A 16,327-nucleotide genomic window follows, 5' to 3' on the forward strand; every position below is an offset into this window, starting at 1 on the left:
GTTTAGAAATCCATGGCATAATTTCCTTGGTATATTGCAGGTAGATACTTAGTCATAGACTACAATATCAGAGACTTTTGTCTCTATAGTCTACACCATTCTCACCTACTTTTCTGTCTTACAGAAGTGACTCTGTGAGCATGCAATTGTAATTCCTTGCATGCACAGACCTCTCACAAAAGGAACAGTTCTTCGATCAGTTGTAATCTTTTGAAGATTAAATATAAGCAGAAATGAGAAATAAAAAGTTTATGAATCTTCTTTCCATAGCTAGAGTGTTCTTCTCAACTGTTCTTTTTTTAAAAACAAAACAAAACAAAAAACAACCAAAAATGAGATGCAGAGGGTGGTGGAGGGAATAGAAGATAATAGGATGACTGTAACTCACTCATTCTTTATACCTGCATGGATAATGTCATCATTCTCCTCTCCCTATTTTCTTGTGATTCTCCCTGACTGAAAAATGTCAACTGTGTGAAGTGGTGCTGGGAGAGACACCAAGTATCCACATTTTACTGTTCTACCTACTTAGTCCCAGTATGAACAATGAGTACCAGGCTCCTTGGAACTTCATAGAGTAAAAAGAGAGATTTTATAGAGAGAATGATTCTAATAACAGAATTGCCTTTCTTGGTCCTCAAGGTCCCAAACTTCACTCTCAAGAAACTTGTGGTAGAAGGCAGGTGCTGTGACTGATCCTACCAAGAGAATTTACTCAGTTGATGATAAACACCTACTGCTTTTGTGTCAGTCTACCTCACAGCACAGATCATAGAATCATAGAATTGTTTTGGTTGGAAGTGACCTTTGAAATCACCAAGTCAAACCATTAACTGCCAAGGCACTGCTAAACCATGTCCTTCAGCACCACATCTACACAGCTTTTGAATCCCTCCAAGGATGGTGACTCCACCCCTTCCCTGGGCATCCTGTTCCAGGGCTGGCAGCCCTTTGAAGGAAGAAGCTTTCACCCTTTCAGTGAAGAAATTTTTCCTAACATCCAACCTAAACATCCCCTGGCACAACTCGAGGCCATTTCATCTTGTCCAATCACTTGTTACTTGGGAGAAAAGACTGACCCCCACCTCACTACAACCTCCTTCCAGGTAGTTTTAGAGAATTATAAGACCTACCCTGACCCTCTTTTTCTTCAGACTAAACAACCCCAGCATACAGTAATGATAAATTTATCTGAATAAAGAAGTAATATGAAGTGCACTTGAACTATACAGAATGTGCTGGGGTCATACTGAAAATGCCAGGGCTGCAGCCCCTTTCAGGTAGCAGTAATATTGTCTTTTACAACCAGGACTCGTGGCTGAAGGGCAGGAAGGAACACTAACTGATCACAGCTTCCTACACATTTACCTCTGAGGCATATACAGCAGAGCAGATGCTGCAGTCACGGTGCCTCTGTGAGCTGGCTGATCTCCATTTCATGACAAGAGAAAGAGTACAGTGGCCAGAATTTTGTAGAGTTTAAATTTTTTTCCCTGATAATGATTCTACCCATGCAGGAGCTTTGCCACGATGTATCACTGCTTGGTAGTGAATGGAGATATAATTGAGATATGAAGCAAATTGTGCCATTTGCTAACTAAGCAACAAATACACTTTTTTAATGGGCAGAACTATGTAATATTTCACTCTAGACACCTGAACCTAGGTGAAACTCTTTCAGTTTTGTGCTTTGGCACAAACTCAGATTCTAGGCCATACTTGTCAAGGGTGCCAGTTGTAGGGAATTCTGAAGACAATTTCATTCAAGGGAAGAGTAGCAGAAGGCTCCAAGCCCATGTGTCCCAAAGGGTTAAGTATCACTCCATGGTACAGCTCAAGGCCAGCTTTCCAAATGATTTAGGGCCAGTGGCAAAGCACTGGTGGAAAACAGTATTTAGCACAAACTCAGAGTCATTATATGCTGTCAGTGGTCTTGGAGAATTAATTATATTTTCTTAATAAGAAATGGCCCAGAGGTACAGCCTCCTACAGCTTTGCTTCAACCCTTCAGTTTGGCAATCTTCAACCCAGGGATGTGGTTTGAGTTCCAAGTCTCAGCACAGTTACAGCAATTTATCAATCCATGAATTTGCACAGAGTGACTGGAAAAGGCATCTGAATTCTGCACTTAGTTTTGTAATAGCAAATGTCAGACCTCAAACTGGAAGCTTTTTAAATAGTTCCATGGATGCAGTGAACTGCCAGAAAGACAAAAGATAATTCAATATTTGTGGAAAAATTAAAAAAATCTATTTGAAAAGCTGCTGAATGATAATAAGAACATCCTTCTGTCTCTGCATTAATTAAATCACTCCCCTCTTTCCATAAGAGGGTCTTTATCACTAGCTCATCTTTCTCTACTGACTGAAACAGAAGTTAACATTCTTTACAATCAAATTCCTTCACAGTTACTCTCCACACTGCTATCATCTCCCTTGCAGAACTGCAAAGTCAATTCCTTTTCCTGGACTCACTCATAGTGCCAACATCCCTTTTCTGCTAGCTGCATTTCCCAGCACTAACCCTCAGCCCGGGGTGACTTTTCCACTAACACCAGCAAAGTAATCTCCCTGCCCACCTTCAAATCCTCTTCACAATTTCCCTTCTCTCTGCAGCCTACAAAACAACTTGTCCATGGTTAAACAACTGGTATGAGATCTGTTTGTAAAGCAAACTAATACTGGACCGTTGTCTCCCTCTTCTGTTGTGACTCTCATCTGTTAGCTCATATGTTTATTTGAAGGCAAGTACACATATGTTTATGTTTATCCTTCAGGCAAGGACCATCCTAAGCCCCATAAGACAGGGAGGGAAGGTCTCGTAGACTGGCACACTCTCCAAGTGATAACTACAATGCAAATGCAAATGATGATGATAATAATAATAATAATAAAAGTAATACTAATAATAGTAATAGTGTCTTGCCTATACACAGGCTTTTAAGTTGTAGGTGAACAGTAATGCCCCTCTTAGTTTGGAAGAGTTCAAATGCTTGAAGAGTTTAACTACTTATTTCAAGTTTATAACTCACTCACCTCCTGTGAATTCAGAAGCATGTCCAGGTGATCCCAATCCTTGTAGAACATTTGTTCTTGGTGTATTTTCTCCAGCCACTCCTTCTTCTGTTTCCATTCATTGTATACGTTTTCCTTCTCTTCCAACAGAGCCTGTAGTTTCTGCTGAATCTAAACACAATTTCCAATTAAAAACTCATATTGGTCTTTATACCTCCTAGACCAGGGTAAGGTGAGAGGAGAAAGGATTAAGTGGAGTGGTGGATGAGCCCCATAATCTGCAACAAAATTATCAAGCAGAAAAAAGCAGAATAAGTTCTAGTGCTTATATTCAGGCAGAGAGATAATCAGCAGTCCCCATTTCAGGCATGGAGGAGTGCTTCTTACAGCATAAACAGCAGTCCAAGTCAAGAGCAAGGAAAGGTGACTGCTTCTCTCAAGTGTACCTTCTAGAATGAAATGCAAATTCTCCATTATCTTTACTCATAACAATGCAATTATAGCATTTCAAATTGGGATAGGAGAGATGCATGAGTAAGTTATCAACAGAGCACATTCACCTAATCAGTGAATACATGCCTCAGTGTTAGAGTTCATATAATTCCAGCTTCCAGACTCTGTATATCCATAGGTTTTCTATAATTTTACCCCCTATATTTTTCTACAAGCAGAGGACTTTACAGTCAGGAAGATTTCTGGTTACTATAGTAACACATTGCAATATTCACCAAATTTTCAGGCAATCGCTTGGTCAAATGAGAGAGTAATTTGCACAAACTCTGCAGTTTTCTGAAGATATTCTAGAGTCATGTTAATGAATTATCAGGGGAGAAGTAAACTAGTAGGTACTAGAAAAGAAATAATGCTGTGAGAGTCTTAAAAGCTATTTGTCTTGAGTAAAGTGACATTTTGATTTCCATCTTTCATTTCCAGGGAGTTAAATATACCAGCACAATTCATTTCTACAGAAAATGTTTCAATTTATCTTTAAACTCTCTCATATGTTTGAGTATTTTCATTCTGTGGTTGACAGGTTTTGTCCAGCCTAGTGTGGTAAGGATATAGCACTGTAATGTGAAATATAGTATTTGTGAAACCCTTGTTTGGGAAGCAGGTAGAATTATCTTCATTGCTCAGAACACAGCAAACTTCTCAAATAAGGCCAGTTTTGCTGCAGTGGGCCCTTGGTAGATGCCAGCACGTATCTACTGCTGAGCTAGGAAATGGAAGAGATGATTTTGTGCTAGGTAAAACTAGGTAAAAGCTACCCAAAAAGATACCCAAGCTGGGTAAAATGCTGTTCATCCATATGGATAATGTGTGAGTGCACACACACACTTTTTATTCCTACAGTGCAATACAGTCTAGAATGATAGTTCCACTGCTGTTGAGTAGCTGAATGTGTGTGACTGAACTGAACTGAGTTTCAATTACCTCTTTTGATCCCATTTCCTCATCTTGCAAAAGTGACTGTCCAAGCTGTACAACATGACTATACTTCTCTTCTCTTGCTTCAATCTCTGCCAGTAGCTGCTGATGCTGGGTGAGTCTCAGGCTGCTAGTAGACAGGTCCCGGATAGTCTCCTTGGCTTTCATTTCTCTTATTATTTCTGCTGTCCATGAGAAATAGTCCCACACCTGGAACCCAAAAAAATGTTGAAAGTTGAGGTCAAAGCTCAAGCTTTTGTTATCAGGCAGAAAAATCATAGTCTGGCTGTTCAACTTTAAATGAATAATAGGCAATAAAATCACAGATAAGTAAGAAAATATTTCATTAGGGCTTAGGGTACTGCTATGAATTTTAACAAGGGTGGATCACAGGACTGCAAGAATTCCTACATACTTTATTAAATCATACATATTGTACAATATCATAATCTGTGTCATATCACATCAATGGCAACATGATATCACTTACTGCCCTTTAGTCCTTCATTCCTTAAGTGTTTCCTGGTGTTATTCCTTCACAGAGGATAGAACATCATCACCCTACTTTTCTGAAATTCTGAATTGCAGCTGAGGCAATTATGAGCAAGAAAATTCTAAAAGAAATCCCTGAGAATTATTTTCTGTCTGTCATTGAAGAAACTTGTGCAAGTAAAAATAATGTGACATTCTCTCTGTTTCTGCATTTGATTCTGCCCCTTCACCAGTCCACTTTAAGCATATTAGGTATTCTGTTCTTCTGTGTGAGTTGGTAAAAAACAGGACTGCAAGAAACTGTACTGAGGTTTACATGGGATGAATTGTGTTACAGTTTAAATGTGTTTGAGTTAGTTGATTCAGTTCTGAAGAGGTAAATGGTCTTTTTGTTTTTTTAAGTGTATTTTATAAGACTTATCTACAGTAAGTACTGAAGAAAAATGCTCTATTACTCTAGAGAACTAAAAATTTTATCTTGTGAATTGTTGCTGGCTTTTCCACTGATGGACACTATGTAATGGAAATAGTTTCTTGCCTATTCCATTTTACCCGTGGATTATTATCCCTATCATCAAAACATTTTACAGCTCAAAGTTCAGCTTGTGAAACAGCCAGCCAGGAAAAAATATTGTCAGAAATGCATCACAAAATTGAAATTAGCCAATTTTGGGATCCTAAGAGTTTAGACTTCAAAGGCAAGACACTCTTTTCTTAAAGCCAGTGAACACAGCTACTAAAGGACTGTTTAAAAGGACTGCTGTGCTTTTAGAGGGGCAAGTGTAGTGCACATGCATTGGTGTCATTTTGATTTGTAGAACTAATTCACACACAGCTGGATGTCACTGTAGACACTGATACTGCACTTGGCACTGCAAATAGCTTAAAATCACAGGGAATCTTAGAAAAGCATTAGGAAAAAATCCATAGATCTCAAGATATCTGATGCCATGCAACAAGTCAAGAGTGAATAAGAGGTTATTGGACTGCCACTGCCAGCAATATTTAAGGAAATATTAAGTCAGTCAGTCTTCAGGAAACTCCTAAGCAGAGCTGATTGAGACCATACAGCTCCTAGCACAGCCTTCAAAAAAAAAAACCCTCAGATTATTCAGAAACACTTTTGAGTCTATGTCTAAATTCCTGGTTTTGTTTAATTTAGTCTGTGTACAACTTCATAATGAAAGAGACCCATGGACTGCATATGAACAATACAAATGAAAAAAGTACACTCAACAGCTGGTAACTTTGGGGACCTTTTGGTACAGCTGAAAAAGGAAAGAGAGCAAAGCTGCCTCTCTGTGCTCAGCAATCTGGGAGATGTTCTGCAGATCCTGAGATTCTTTCAATCATTACACATGGCTGTATGTCCCATCTGGGCAGAAACAAAAGCTAACCAGATCTGCAGAATCAGCTCTTAGCTACTTCAGGAATTATTGTCAGGAAAAGAGGTGAAAATTAAGAGGATCAGGAATGCTTCTTGCCAGCAGACTGACATCAAAGAGACAGGGAGATGCCTTAGGCATAATCCCATCTAGACACATCACTGAGATTGTAATTTTGTTTTATGATCTTAAAAGAGTGCCTTAATGACTGTGCAGCCCTCCATTAAGCATCAACAGATTAATATATTGTGAAAGAGTTCATGGCTTGTGAATTTACTAATGCAGATGAAAGGACAGGCTGTGAGAGTAAGAAATGAGGTATAGATTTGCTATTCAGATCACAGGATACATTATGGATTTCACAGAAAATTCAAAGCAAAAGTAGTCTGTATGGTTCCAGAAATAAAAAGAAAAAAGCACCCTCACCAACAGGGCATTTTATATCCAAAGTCAATAACTAAATTTATTACATAAGTTATGAAACAGATCAATAACAAAGTTAAATATGAGTGACTATGTTCTAATGGATAAATCTATCAAGATCCATCTCCTGACGAAGATGCCCCAAGGCTAAAGAAATCAAGAATCTAATATATATTAAAAGAATACTAAACCTTCTAACTAGTACAAGAAGTTTGCTTTGTTCTTACTGTCATTTTTAGATCCTGTCAGACAGACAGCGAGCAAATGAACCTTTCACCTACATCAGTACAGATACTCTAATTTTCCTTAAGTCACATTCTAATTTTTTCATTTTCCCATCAACAGTTCTGCACAAGATAATGGATTCTTAACAGTTACAAAACAAATGAATCAAATCCTTAAAAAAACAAAGTGCCATAAACATCCCTTATCTCTAACTCTATGATACATTTTCAGAAGAAATATGACAGGTAATGCTGGTTTGAACACTTTTAAGAGACTTAAAGTGGATTAGTCTAATGTGCAGAAGCCTCTTATGCTAACACAAAAGCATCATGTACTCTCATTCTGTTGCAGTCTTGATCCCAGCTCACAACCTTAAGATAAACTTGTGGGAAGGTTTTTGGGTTTGGGTTGGGTTTTCTTTTTCAGGTGACCATATCCTGGATATTCTCTGCTTCCGATCAAACATGGAAACAGAAATTGAACTACCAGAGGTATCTTCAATTGACAACGAAGTTTGACCTGGAGCAGTTCAAGAATACAAAGAATGTAAAGGTATTCTAGAAATCTACATTAGCAGCTTCCTTCATGATGAAAAGGGGCACCCTTGCTGATTTAGGACCTCCTACTGCAATACTTGCAGCAGTAATCTACTAATTTGCAGTGGTGTAGCTCAAGAGCCTTCACCAAGGTTGCAAAGTATTGGGTGGCAAATCATAGCTCAGTGACCTGCTGAGTTCTTTGGAGACAAAGCTACTGTGTGTTGCAGGTTACCCTGATCCACCCACATCACTGTATTTAGGCAACTTGAGAGGTTACTGCAAAGACCAGTGAGCTGTATTTGGTACAGTCTGTGAAGTAAGCCAACTGATGGTTGTTGCACACCCTGAGAGAGAACAAACTTTTACTCATTATCAATGAGAATCTAATGTCTATTTTTTTCTCTTAGTGGGAATTGCAGAGTCTTTGCAAAGACTACTGCTACTCCTGCAAAGTGATGGCTATTTCTGACAGCTGTCAATTATCCCATAGACAGCTGGATACAAGCTTTCCTTCCTACAGAAGGTAAAAGATGTTCACCCACTAACATCTTTTTTATTGGCTACAATCACTTAAATACTTGCTTAGCAACACAGGGAGCACCTGCAGCCCTTTACATCACCCTTTGCAGCTTGGAAGTGCACCTGTGGTTCAGATGCACTGAGGGCAGCTCTCCCCTGGGTCCCCACAGAGAGAAGGCAGGAGTGCTTACGTGTGCCTGGAACTGGTAGAGCTTGTAGCCTTGCTCCAGAAGTTTCTTGCGCAGCTCCACTTTAGACTTGAGGGCCTTCCAGCTGGTCACTAGTGCCTGCTGCTTTGCTCTCAGCTCTTCCACCTGCTTCTTTGAGCAATGGGGCAGCACACGATCTGCAGAGTGGATAAGCTCCTGCAGCTATACACAGCCATGGAAGAAGAGGGTAGGAAACAGAGAGTCATAGAGATCCAGCTAATATCAGAAAAGTTATGGCAAGAGCTGTCTTAATTGTACGTGAAACTACAACGCAAGCAACATTTTCTAACCTTTCTCACACTAAACAAGCGCCCCTCATCTCAGTTCGATGGCGTAACAGTGACATCCAGTGTTTACTAAGGCTCATCACAACGCTGTTTCTTCAAATAGGCAGATTTTGCTTCTCCTTTTTACTCTACCATTTATTACATGAGTAATACAAATAATAACTAACCATACATTGTTTTCCCCAGTGACCATATAGATTAACTGTGATTACATTCTCTTTGTGCTCTTTTACCTTGAAAAGTAAAAAGCAGCTGATGGAATCAGTTCTAGTGTTACCTGACACAAGGCCAAGGTACTGACCACTGGCAAGTGATACTGGGATCACTACTTCAGTAATCCCACTATAACATAAGCTGTAACTATACCATTATATTTACTAAACAAAAGGATGTACAGAAAACTCATACTAGCTTTATTGGTCTAGTTGAAGCTGAGCAAATCTCCCATATACAAGGAAGCTTTCTAAAGAAACAACTTTTCTTGTTAAACTTTTCCCAAGTTTGTATAATGAGCCATATCCTTCTTTCTCCCAACTCAATTCTCACCCCTCTAAGCTTGTTGAAAATTCCACACTACTGCCCCATCCCTCCTTATACAATTCTCTATAGTTAATCAATGGATTTGTGTCCAATGGAAATTCAGTTTCTCTGCACACAGAGAATTTTTCCTTGTAAACAACTGCAACACTTTGAAGAGGGCAGTAAACACATCATAAAGCCTGGCATAATCATACATTTCCAACAGTGATCACAAATATCCTTGTGAATCACTTCAATAGTCAGCACTCATTATATGTCCCTTATTTATAAGGCTTTAAATGACCTACTTTATCATTGCCATTAAACCTTGAACACATTAACAAAGCAGAGAGTAAGAAGATCCTTAGAGATTTCCAGGCTTTCACAGCAAGCCTGTAATAAATTGGTTCACAATATCAAATTATTATTATGATTGTCTTGGAAACACTAATTTTGACCACACATTAATGTTCACAAATGACTTTCATTACCTGCTGCTCATTCCCAGAGAGCTCATGCTCTAGGGCCACGTGGTTCCTTAGCTGGGTTTGCACACCTCTCATGTCCTTAGCAACATCATCTGGAATACTTTTGGACTTTTCCTAGAGGGAAGAAATTAGAGAAAGCTTTGTTAGTTTCTGCTTCCAAGCAAAACACACTACAAGCCTACTTCAGTCATTTTGTGTGCTGCAGCTCATAGTGCACAATTAAAGACATCCTGGATTACTCAACTATGACAGTAAAAGGAAGGTGGAAAAAAAATTTGTCCTAGTACATCTGTCCTAGTATCTCACTTGTAACAACTATCTTAGAGGTAACGCTACTCAACAGGACCGTGAGAGATGAAAGTTCAAGTCTTTCCTTGATCAGACAACAGAGGAGAATGTTCTACAGGATGTGAGCTGGGAATCAATCCTGAATAGCTACTGCAGTGACACACAGAGAATTCTAAAAGTATCACTAACAACCAACAGTTTCAGGCTATTTTTCAGGATGCAGGTGGTCTACCTGTGAACCATCTTTAGATAAAAATTTAGTTACACAGGCTCAGGAGAGTAAACAATGGTATATTTACAAAAAATTTCACTGTAAATGAGAGAAATGGAGAAACCATTGTACAAATGGAGAAACCATTGCACAAATGGAGACATAATAAATGGAGATGGCTAGTGTGTGAAGTGTTTTGGAACTATCACTTGTCACTGCCACAGAGTTAACTACTTCATCACTGAAGTTACATATGCACCAGGTTCTGAAAACCCCAGCTGGTATACAGTGAAATATTATGACATTGTTTTCCATTCATGACAGGGAAAGAAAACAAGAGTAACATAATTGAATAAGGCAGCCTTTGCCAGCCCAGCCAAGTAGAAAATCTACCACACGTAACCTAACAAAGCCCTGTTGACTTGCAAACAGTGGAAGCTCTGTTGGATCACTGCCTCCTGTACACATCTGCATTAGGGAAACCACACCACTCATTACAGCAAGGATGTGGTTTCTCCATAAAAATCTTCAGGATACTCAGATAAAACAGAAGTCCAAAGACTTTCATTGGGACTTCTCCCTTCAGTTTTCACACTGTGACTGTTTGAAATTATTGCCAGTGCTGGGCACTGAAATGAGAAGAAAAGATTTTTGGCCCAGCTTTTCACATCAGGTCACATGATTGCCTGACAGCCTTCCAGGCTAATGGTCACTGTATTCCAGACAAATGCCTTTTCCCAAGATGGTTCTTTCTTCAGCACATGAAGCTACAATAGTGTACAAAGAAGAACCACAGTGAGACAGTAAGCAGTTTGTTAGTCAGGCCTGCTGACTGCGAATGACATTACTATATGCATTGCACTCTGAGGCAACTTAGTCCAAGCCCTGGTCTTCTTGGCTTATGCCACAGAGCAGCAGCTCTAGCTGCACCTGGTTTCACCAATGGTTCTCATAAAGCAAGCAGTCAGACATCTAAAGATTACCCAGGATTATTTTTTTTAACACTTTGAATAATCACAGGTTTCTTACTAAGATTTTTTTTGAAGCCACCAGTAAGCATGCTGAGAATCATAAGAATACTCCACAAATTTAGCTGAAATGAAGCTCTCATTATATGAGTCTCTCATTGTTTTTTTTTTACCTCAATATGGGCCAGAGCATCTGTCAGATCTTGGTAACACTTGTGAATTGCCTCAGCATCTCTCAGCCGCTCCCCTCGCAATCTGGTCATTTCCAACAGCTCCTCCCAGGAGGTCCTACAATGGAGAGTGAGGAAAAGAATCATGCAAGTCATTCAAAGTAGGAGTAAAGGAACAGCACCTCCCCAATATGCTTTTTAGGTTTTATATGCAGCACTTGGAGGACTGAGTCAGCCCCTGCTATTCCTTCATGCCTCTCTTTTGGGCTGGTTTGGACTGATGCCAGATATAAGCAGCTCAGAATATATCAATGTTGTTCTGCAGAGCAGTCATGGGATTCAAACTCAAAAATCAGAAGCAATAAAGAAGCAAATAAACTTCTAGCCTTTCAGTAAGGTGTTCCTGTTTCAAAGGGCAAAGAAAATTCACTCATTCTTTACCTGCAAAGCACCTCTGATAAAAATTACAAGAATCCAAATCAGCAAGGAGATGATGTCTGCATTATGGGAGTTTAAATTGAGGGCATGGCAGCAGCTCTGTATCAATGAGCAAACCACATATTCTGCAGTTGGGGAGCTGGGAGGATGTGCCTTATCCTTTTTTAGTTCCTTCTCATTTCCTCTTTCTCATTGAAAGGACAAAGCATTACAGAGCTAACACAAGTCTCCTACCTTAGCTCTCTCTGCTTCTGCCGAATTTCCCGGGATTCAGAGTGTCCATGGTTCAAAAAAAAGTCTGCCAGCTGCTGGCAGCCCACCAGTCTTTTCTCAGCTGCTTCCAACTGGTGTTGGAACGTGTCATATTTGGCACAAAGTTGCTTTTGAAGGAAAAATGACAACAACAAAAAGGCATTTTGAGTGCTCTCCTTCCCCAAACATACCTGCTCAGCTATCAGAGCACAGCCAAAAGACAGGTGATAAGCTGATCATATCTGGAGATGGAGAAACTGCATAGAGTGATTGGATTTTGCCACCAAAGACCATGAGGAGCTACAAACTATTGGCAAATCATGAGTTTTGTGGTGCAGACGGGAGGCAGTAACATCATTAACAGGGATAGAAACAGACATTCAATGTACAAAGAATTTCAACTATGAAATGATTTTTTTTTACTTCATGAATCCAAATGTGTGTTCAGTCCTATAACTGAATAATGCAGCCCAGTTTTAAGATTTAGGGCACAAGATATTTTGAAATAAATTATAAAAATGAGGATTCTGAATGGCTACCAATGTCTGATGTTAGGTTAGTTTCTGTGCCATGTGAAGAGGTCTAGCTGTCAATGCCCATCCATCAGCATTTGGGATGAAAAAAAATCTTTAATGGACATCACACTGAAATATCTGGTTATTAAAAATAGAAAGGAGTTGGTCTCTGAAGGCACAGACATTTTAGCTTCACACAGCTCAGCCCCTGTGGTAACAAGGTGTAAGCTGTTAGGCCATGGTGCCTGCTTGCCATAACAAGTCAATCCTTCCCATCCACTCTCCACCCTTTTCTCTTCCCATTTCCCAGTTATTTATTCTTACTTCTTCGCTGTCTTCTATGTTCTGAAGGAAAATTTACACTCTTTTTACAGTCTCATTACATATGGTTTGATTGATTTTTGATCTATTACTCAAAAAACTCACTAAGACATGTTCATAATCATTTCCATAGTCTTCAGAGCTGGCTGCTTGTCTCTGCTGAGTGATCCAGTCTTGCAGATCTTCATATTCTCGTAGAAACTCATGCAAGACAAGAGTCTCCTCCAGCTTCTTCCCTCTGTTAGAGTCAGGAGACAAGACAATAAAATCAGACCAAGGGAATATAAGAGGAGAGCAATCAGTAACTTTTATTCCTCAAAACCTCTCACCATCAAGAAGGAGACAAGACAATACAATGAGACCAAGGGAATATAAGAGGAGAACAATCAGTAACTTTCTTCCTATTATTCCTCAAAACCTCTCACCATCAAGACTCATTAATTCTCTTTCATGAAAGAGCTGACTTTATATCTCAAGGAAATCTTTCTAATTGAGGAGCATGCAACCAGGAAGGCAGTTGCTATGAAAGCCATTTTCTGCAATTCTGTTCATTCTGCAACCTGCTGTGTATTTCTGATCACCTAGAGTATCTTATAATACAGACTGACATGTTACAAGCCTTCCACAGTAAACAAAGTATCACTTTTCCATCTGCTCACACTGCCTGGCCATTGTACAAGTCTTTCAGGAGAGATGAACCTGGCTGCCCTGTCTGAATCACAAATGCTCACCACAAGAGATGTAGCAGGCTGAGAGAGCCCAGCCCACCAAGGAGAATGCAGATCAGAGGTACAAACCAGAGCACCAATAAGGCTCTATGAGACCCAGGTTAACATTAAACATGAATGAACACAAAACATTTCTGTGTTCAATGCAAACAATTGGTTTGTTATTTCTAGACTGAGTGCTAATTTTTCTGATCTTTTCCTTCACAGGATTTTCTGTTGAAGGTTCTACTTTTTTAGTTGTTAACAAGAATAAAACCCAACCACTAGGCATAAAGACAAACACTTGAGACTGTAATTGTCTCCCTGTTGCTATGTAATGAAGTCAGTAATTTTTAAGCAACATTAGGGAAGCTTTCTAATACCTACATTTTTCCTTTTCTGGAAAATTCAAAATACCACAAAAAAAAAAAAAGTCATAATCCATCATCTCAAGTGACTTTACAGGAGGATGATGAAAGGAACAGAGGAAATTTTGGGGCTTCAAATCCTTAATATGTAGCAAAACTCCCTGAATAAAATGTAGAGTTCATGAAGAGAAGAGATAATGGACATGATCTGAATTGCAGTGAGCTAACTGGAGATATTCTTTACTGACTCCAGTGGGCTTTGAATCAAACCTAGGATCCAAGTGGTGGTTCTAGTTTATACCTTGCTGCAGCTAGTTCCTGAAGCTCCTGGAGTCTTGAATGAACTTGTTCCTTGGGTGCATCAACCTCAACATACTGGATGGAGCCCACCAGAGGAAGAGTTTGGGCACTTTCACTCAGTTCTTTCATCAAATTTTGATAAATGGTAATCTCATGCTCCAGTGCCTGGCAGAGAAAAGAATGGATTGAGAACCAGTTGTCAAAGATATCCACTGTTTGAACTTTTGCACCACCTTGTGGTGTAGTCATTGAGATATTAAGAGAGAGGAGAAACTTTCTGGAAGCATGTGACATCTCCAAGACTTGGACAAGATTAGCAATTGTTTTTGAAAAGAAGTGTACATAAGTTCAAACAAACTAGGTGAATAAAGACAATTAGAAATTCCTGATGCATTATTAGGTAAAGTACTCCTGCAATAATAGTCCATCTGTATCTTTGGTTCTAGAAAAAGAAGAGGCTTCTGCATGTGTCTGCTGAGAATGAAAAGCAGATATCAGATCATAGTTGGTTTTGACCTCAGAAAAATAAGATGGGAATATTCACCATTCTCCTTTTTCCAACCATATTAAGCTGCATTGATCTCTTCTATCAGTCCATTCACATGTAGACATACATCATTGTAAAATATCTCATAGATGGGTGCACACTTAAGTACCACTGAGACAGAAAATTTTACAGCCACAGGCAGACCAGAAGTTCAGGCCAGCATACAGAATTTAAGGAGAGAAGTACCTTATGTTTCTTGATGAGTTTCAGTGTTCCATCTTCATCCTTACCATAGTCCTTGCTTGTCACAAGTGGATGTTTTTCTGCTACCCAAGCCTCCAGGTCTGAAGTATTCATTAAAAACTATTAAAGAGAAATCAAGTCAGTTTCTACCTCAACTTCCAAGATACATAATTTTTTTGACCTAATGCAATATTTTATTAAATAACAAACAATACTTAATCCCAAGAACTGCTATTTCACACTGTTCCCTCAAGCCATACAGAGGTGAAGGAGGTCACAGATGGAAGACTTCAGTGCAGGATAACTAAGGTCTTCTCCAGGCACCAAAGCTCTGTCAGAAATGTTCAAACTATCTCACTTTTTTCCTTTACATCACTATCTTTAAACGAGTCTTCCTTTTCCTTATTCACTAAGGGTAGGGGCTAACTGTATAATATCAAGAGTGATATTCCTCCTCCCCCTTCTTCAGTTCAAATCACCTACAAAAATTAGGCTTTTTATTCCAGTCTGTATTTGTGCTTACATATTTACATGTTTTTTGGTTTGTTTTGTTTTGTTTTAGACAAGCTAACCATAAAGGTCCAGAATCCTGTTGAAAATAATAGGGCCAAAAATCCTAACTTGCTCTGAGAATGGAAGTGTTAGCAGTATCATTTTGTTGCCTGGAACACTGTTGCCTAGAAGAGGCAAAGGTAAGATGGCACAAGAGATCCCTTCTTTTCTGATTTCCTTGTCATAATTCTCCAGTATGAAGGGTCAGCTCAAGATCCAGTGCATTACTTAAGTCTGAGGCTGTGTAAAGATATTGAGAAAGGAGGTAGCACTAGGAGAAATACGTGTTCTACACACAGCCACAAGAGGAAGGTCACAGAGTCCAAGGCAAATCTCTAGAGCAGCAGCTCTAGCCCCATGTCTACATTCAGCCATCCATTTCCATGAGTCTCGCCTCAAACAATTGCAGTGAGTATCAGTCTCAGCAAAGCTGGTTTGTTATTCACTTTAAAACTTTGGTCCTCTTGGTAGTATAAAGCAGCTACTGTGTAAGCACTTTGGTGTGATTTGTACCTCCTGGAAGCCAACAGAGTGCTGCAGCTGCTTCATCCTTTCCTCACAGGCCTTCTCCAAGCCCTGCCAGGCAGCCACAAGCTCGTGGCATTTCTCACTTATTTTCTGAGCTGATGGGTGCTGGCCTACAACCATTGTCTTTCCTTTGTCCAGGACCCGCTGGACTTGCTGTTTGTGGGCATTCACTTCTGCCTGCAGTTCCTGGGAATGAGATAAAAGGAAAAATAGGAATAAAGGAAGGGTATGAGAGGACAAAGAAGTTCTATGTGCTCCTAATCCTAAGCAAAACTGTCAGCTGGTGATGGTGGGCAGAATATATCCAGTAGAGACAAGGGCTGTGTTTTTCTACAACAGCTGCAGCCTCATCTACAGGTCCCAGTGCCAGTTCCATAATGATCTGCTCTTGTGGTGCCACTGAGGGAGGAGACAAGAATCTATAAAGTGGCAGCAAACATCCCTTAACTTC

General features: G+C 39.6%; 1 protein-coding gene across 1 annotated transcript in view; it reads right to left on the reverse strand.

The window, feature by feature from the left end:
• LOC103771353 (spectrin beta chain, non-erythrocytic 5-like) overlaps window positions 1-16,062 on the reverse strand; it is a gene marked incomplete at its 5' end in the record, with an annotated part of 68,603 nt that extends 52,541 nt beyond the window's left edge. The window contains 10 exons of the mRNA XM_008938646.1: window positions 3,036-3,185; window positions 4,449-4,652; window positions 8,217-8,396; window positions 9,532-9,642; window positions 11,169-11,283; window positions 11,838-11,983; window positions 12,797-12,929; window positions 14,068-14,231; window positions 14,800-14,916; window positions 15,862-16,062. Coding sequence (XP_008936894.1) covers window positions 3,036-3,185; window positions 4,449-4,652; window positions 8,217-8,396; window positions 9,532-9,642; window positions 11,169-11,283; window positions 11,838-11,983; window positions 12,797-12,929; window positions 14,068-14,231; window positions 14,800-14,916; window positions 15,862-16,062 — 1,521 coding nt within the window. The remainder of the gene's footprint in view (window positions 1-3,035; window positions 3,186-4,448; window positions 4,653-8,216; window positions 8,397-9,531; window positions 9,643-11,168; window positions 11,284-11,837; window positions 11,984-12,796; window positions 12,930-14,067; window positions 14,232-14,799; window positions 14,917-15,861) is intronic.
• Between the last annotated feature and the right edge of the window lie 265 nt (window positions 16,063-16,327).

The sequence above is a fragment of the Merops nubicus genome, unplaced genomic scaffold (genome assembly GCF_000691845.1).
Source record: "Merops nubicus isolate BGI_N331 unplaced genomic scaffold, ASM69184v1 scaffold3554, whole genome shotgun sequence".
In the NCBI taxonomy this organism is placed as follows: Eukaryota; Metazoa; Chordata; class Aves; order Coraciiformes; family Meropidae; genus Merops; species Merops nubicus.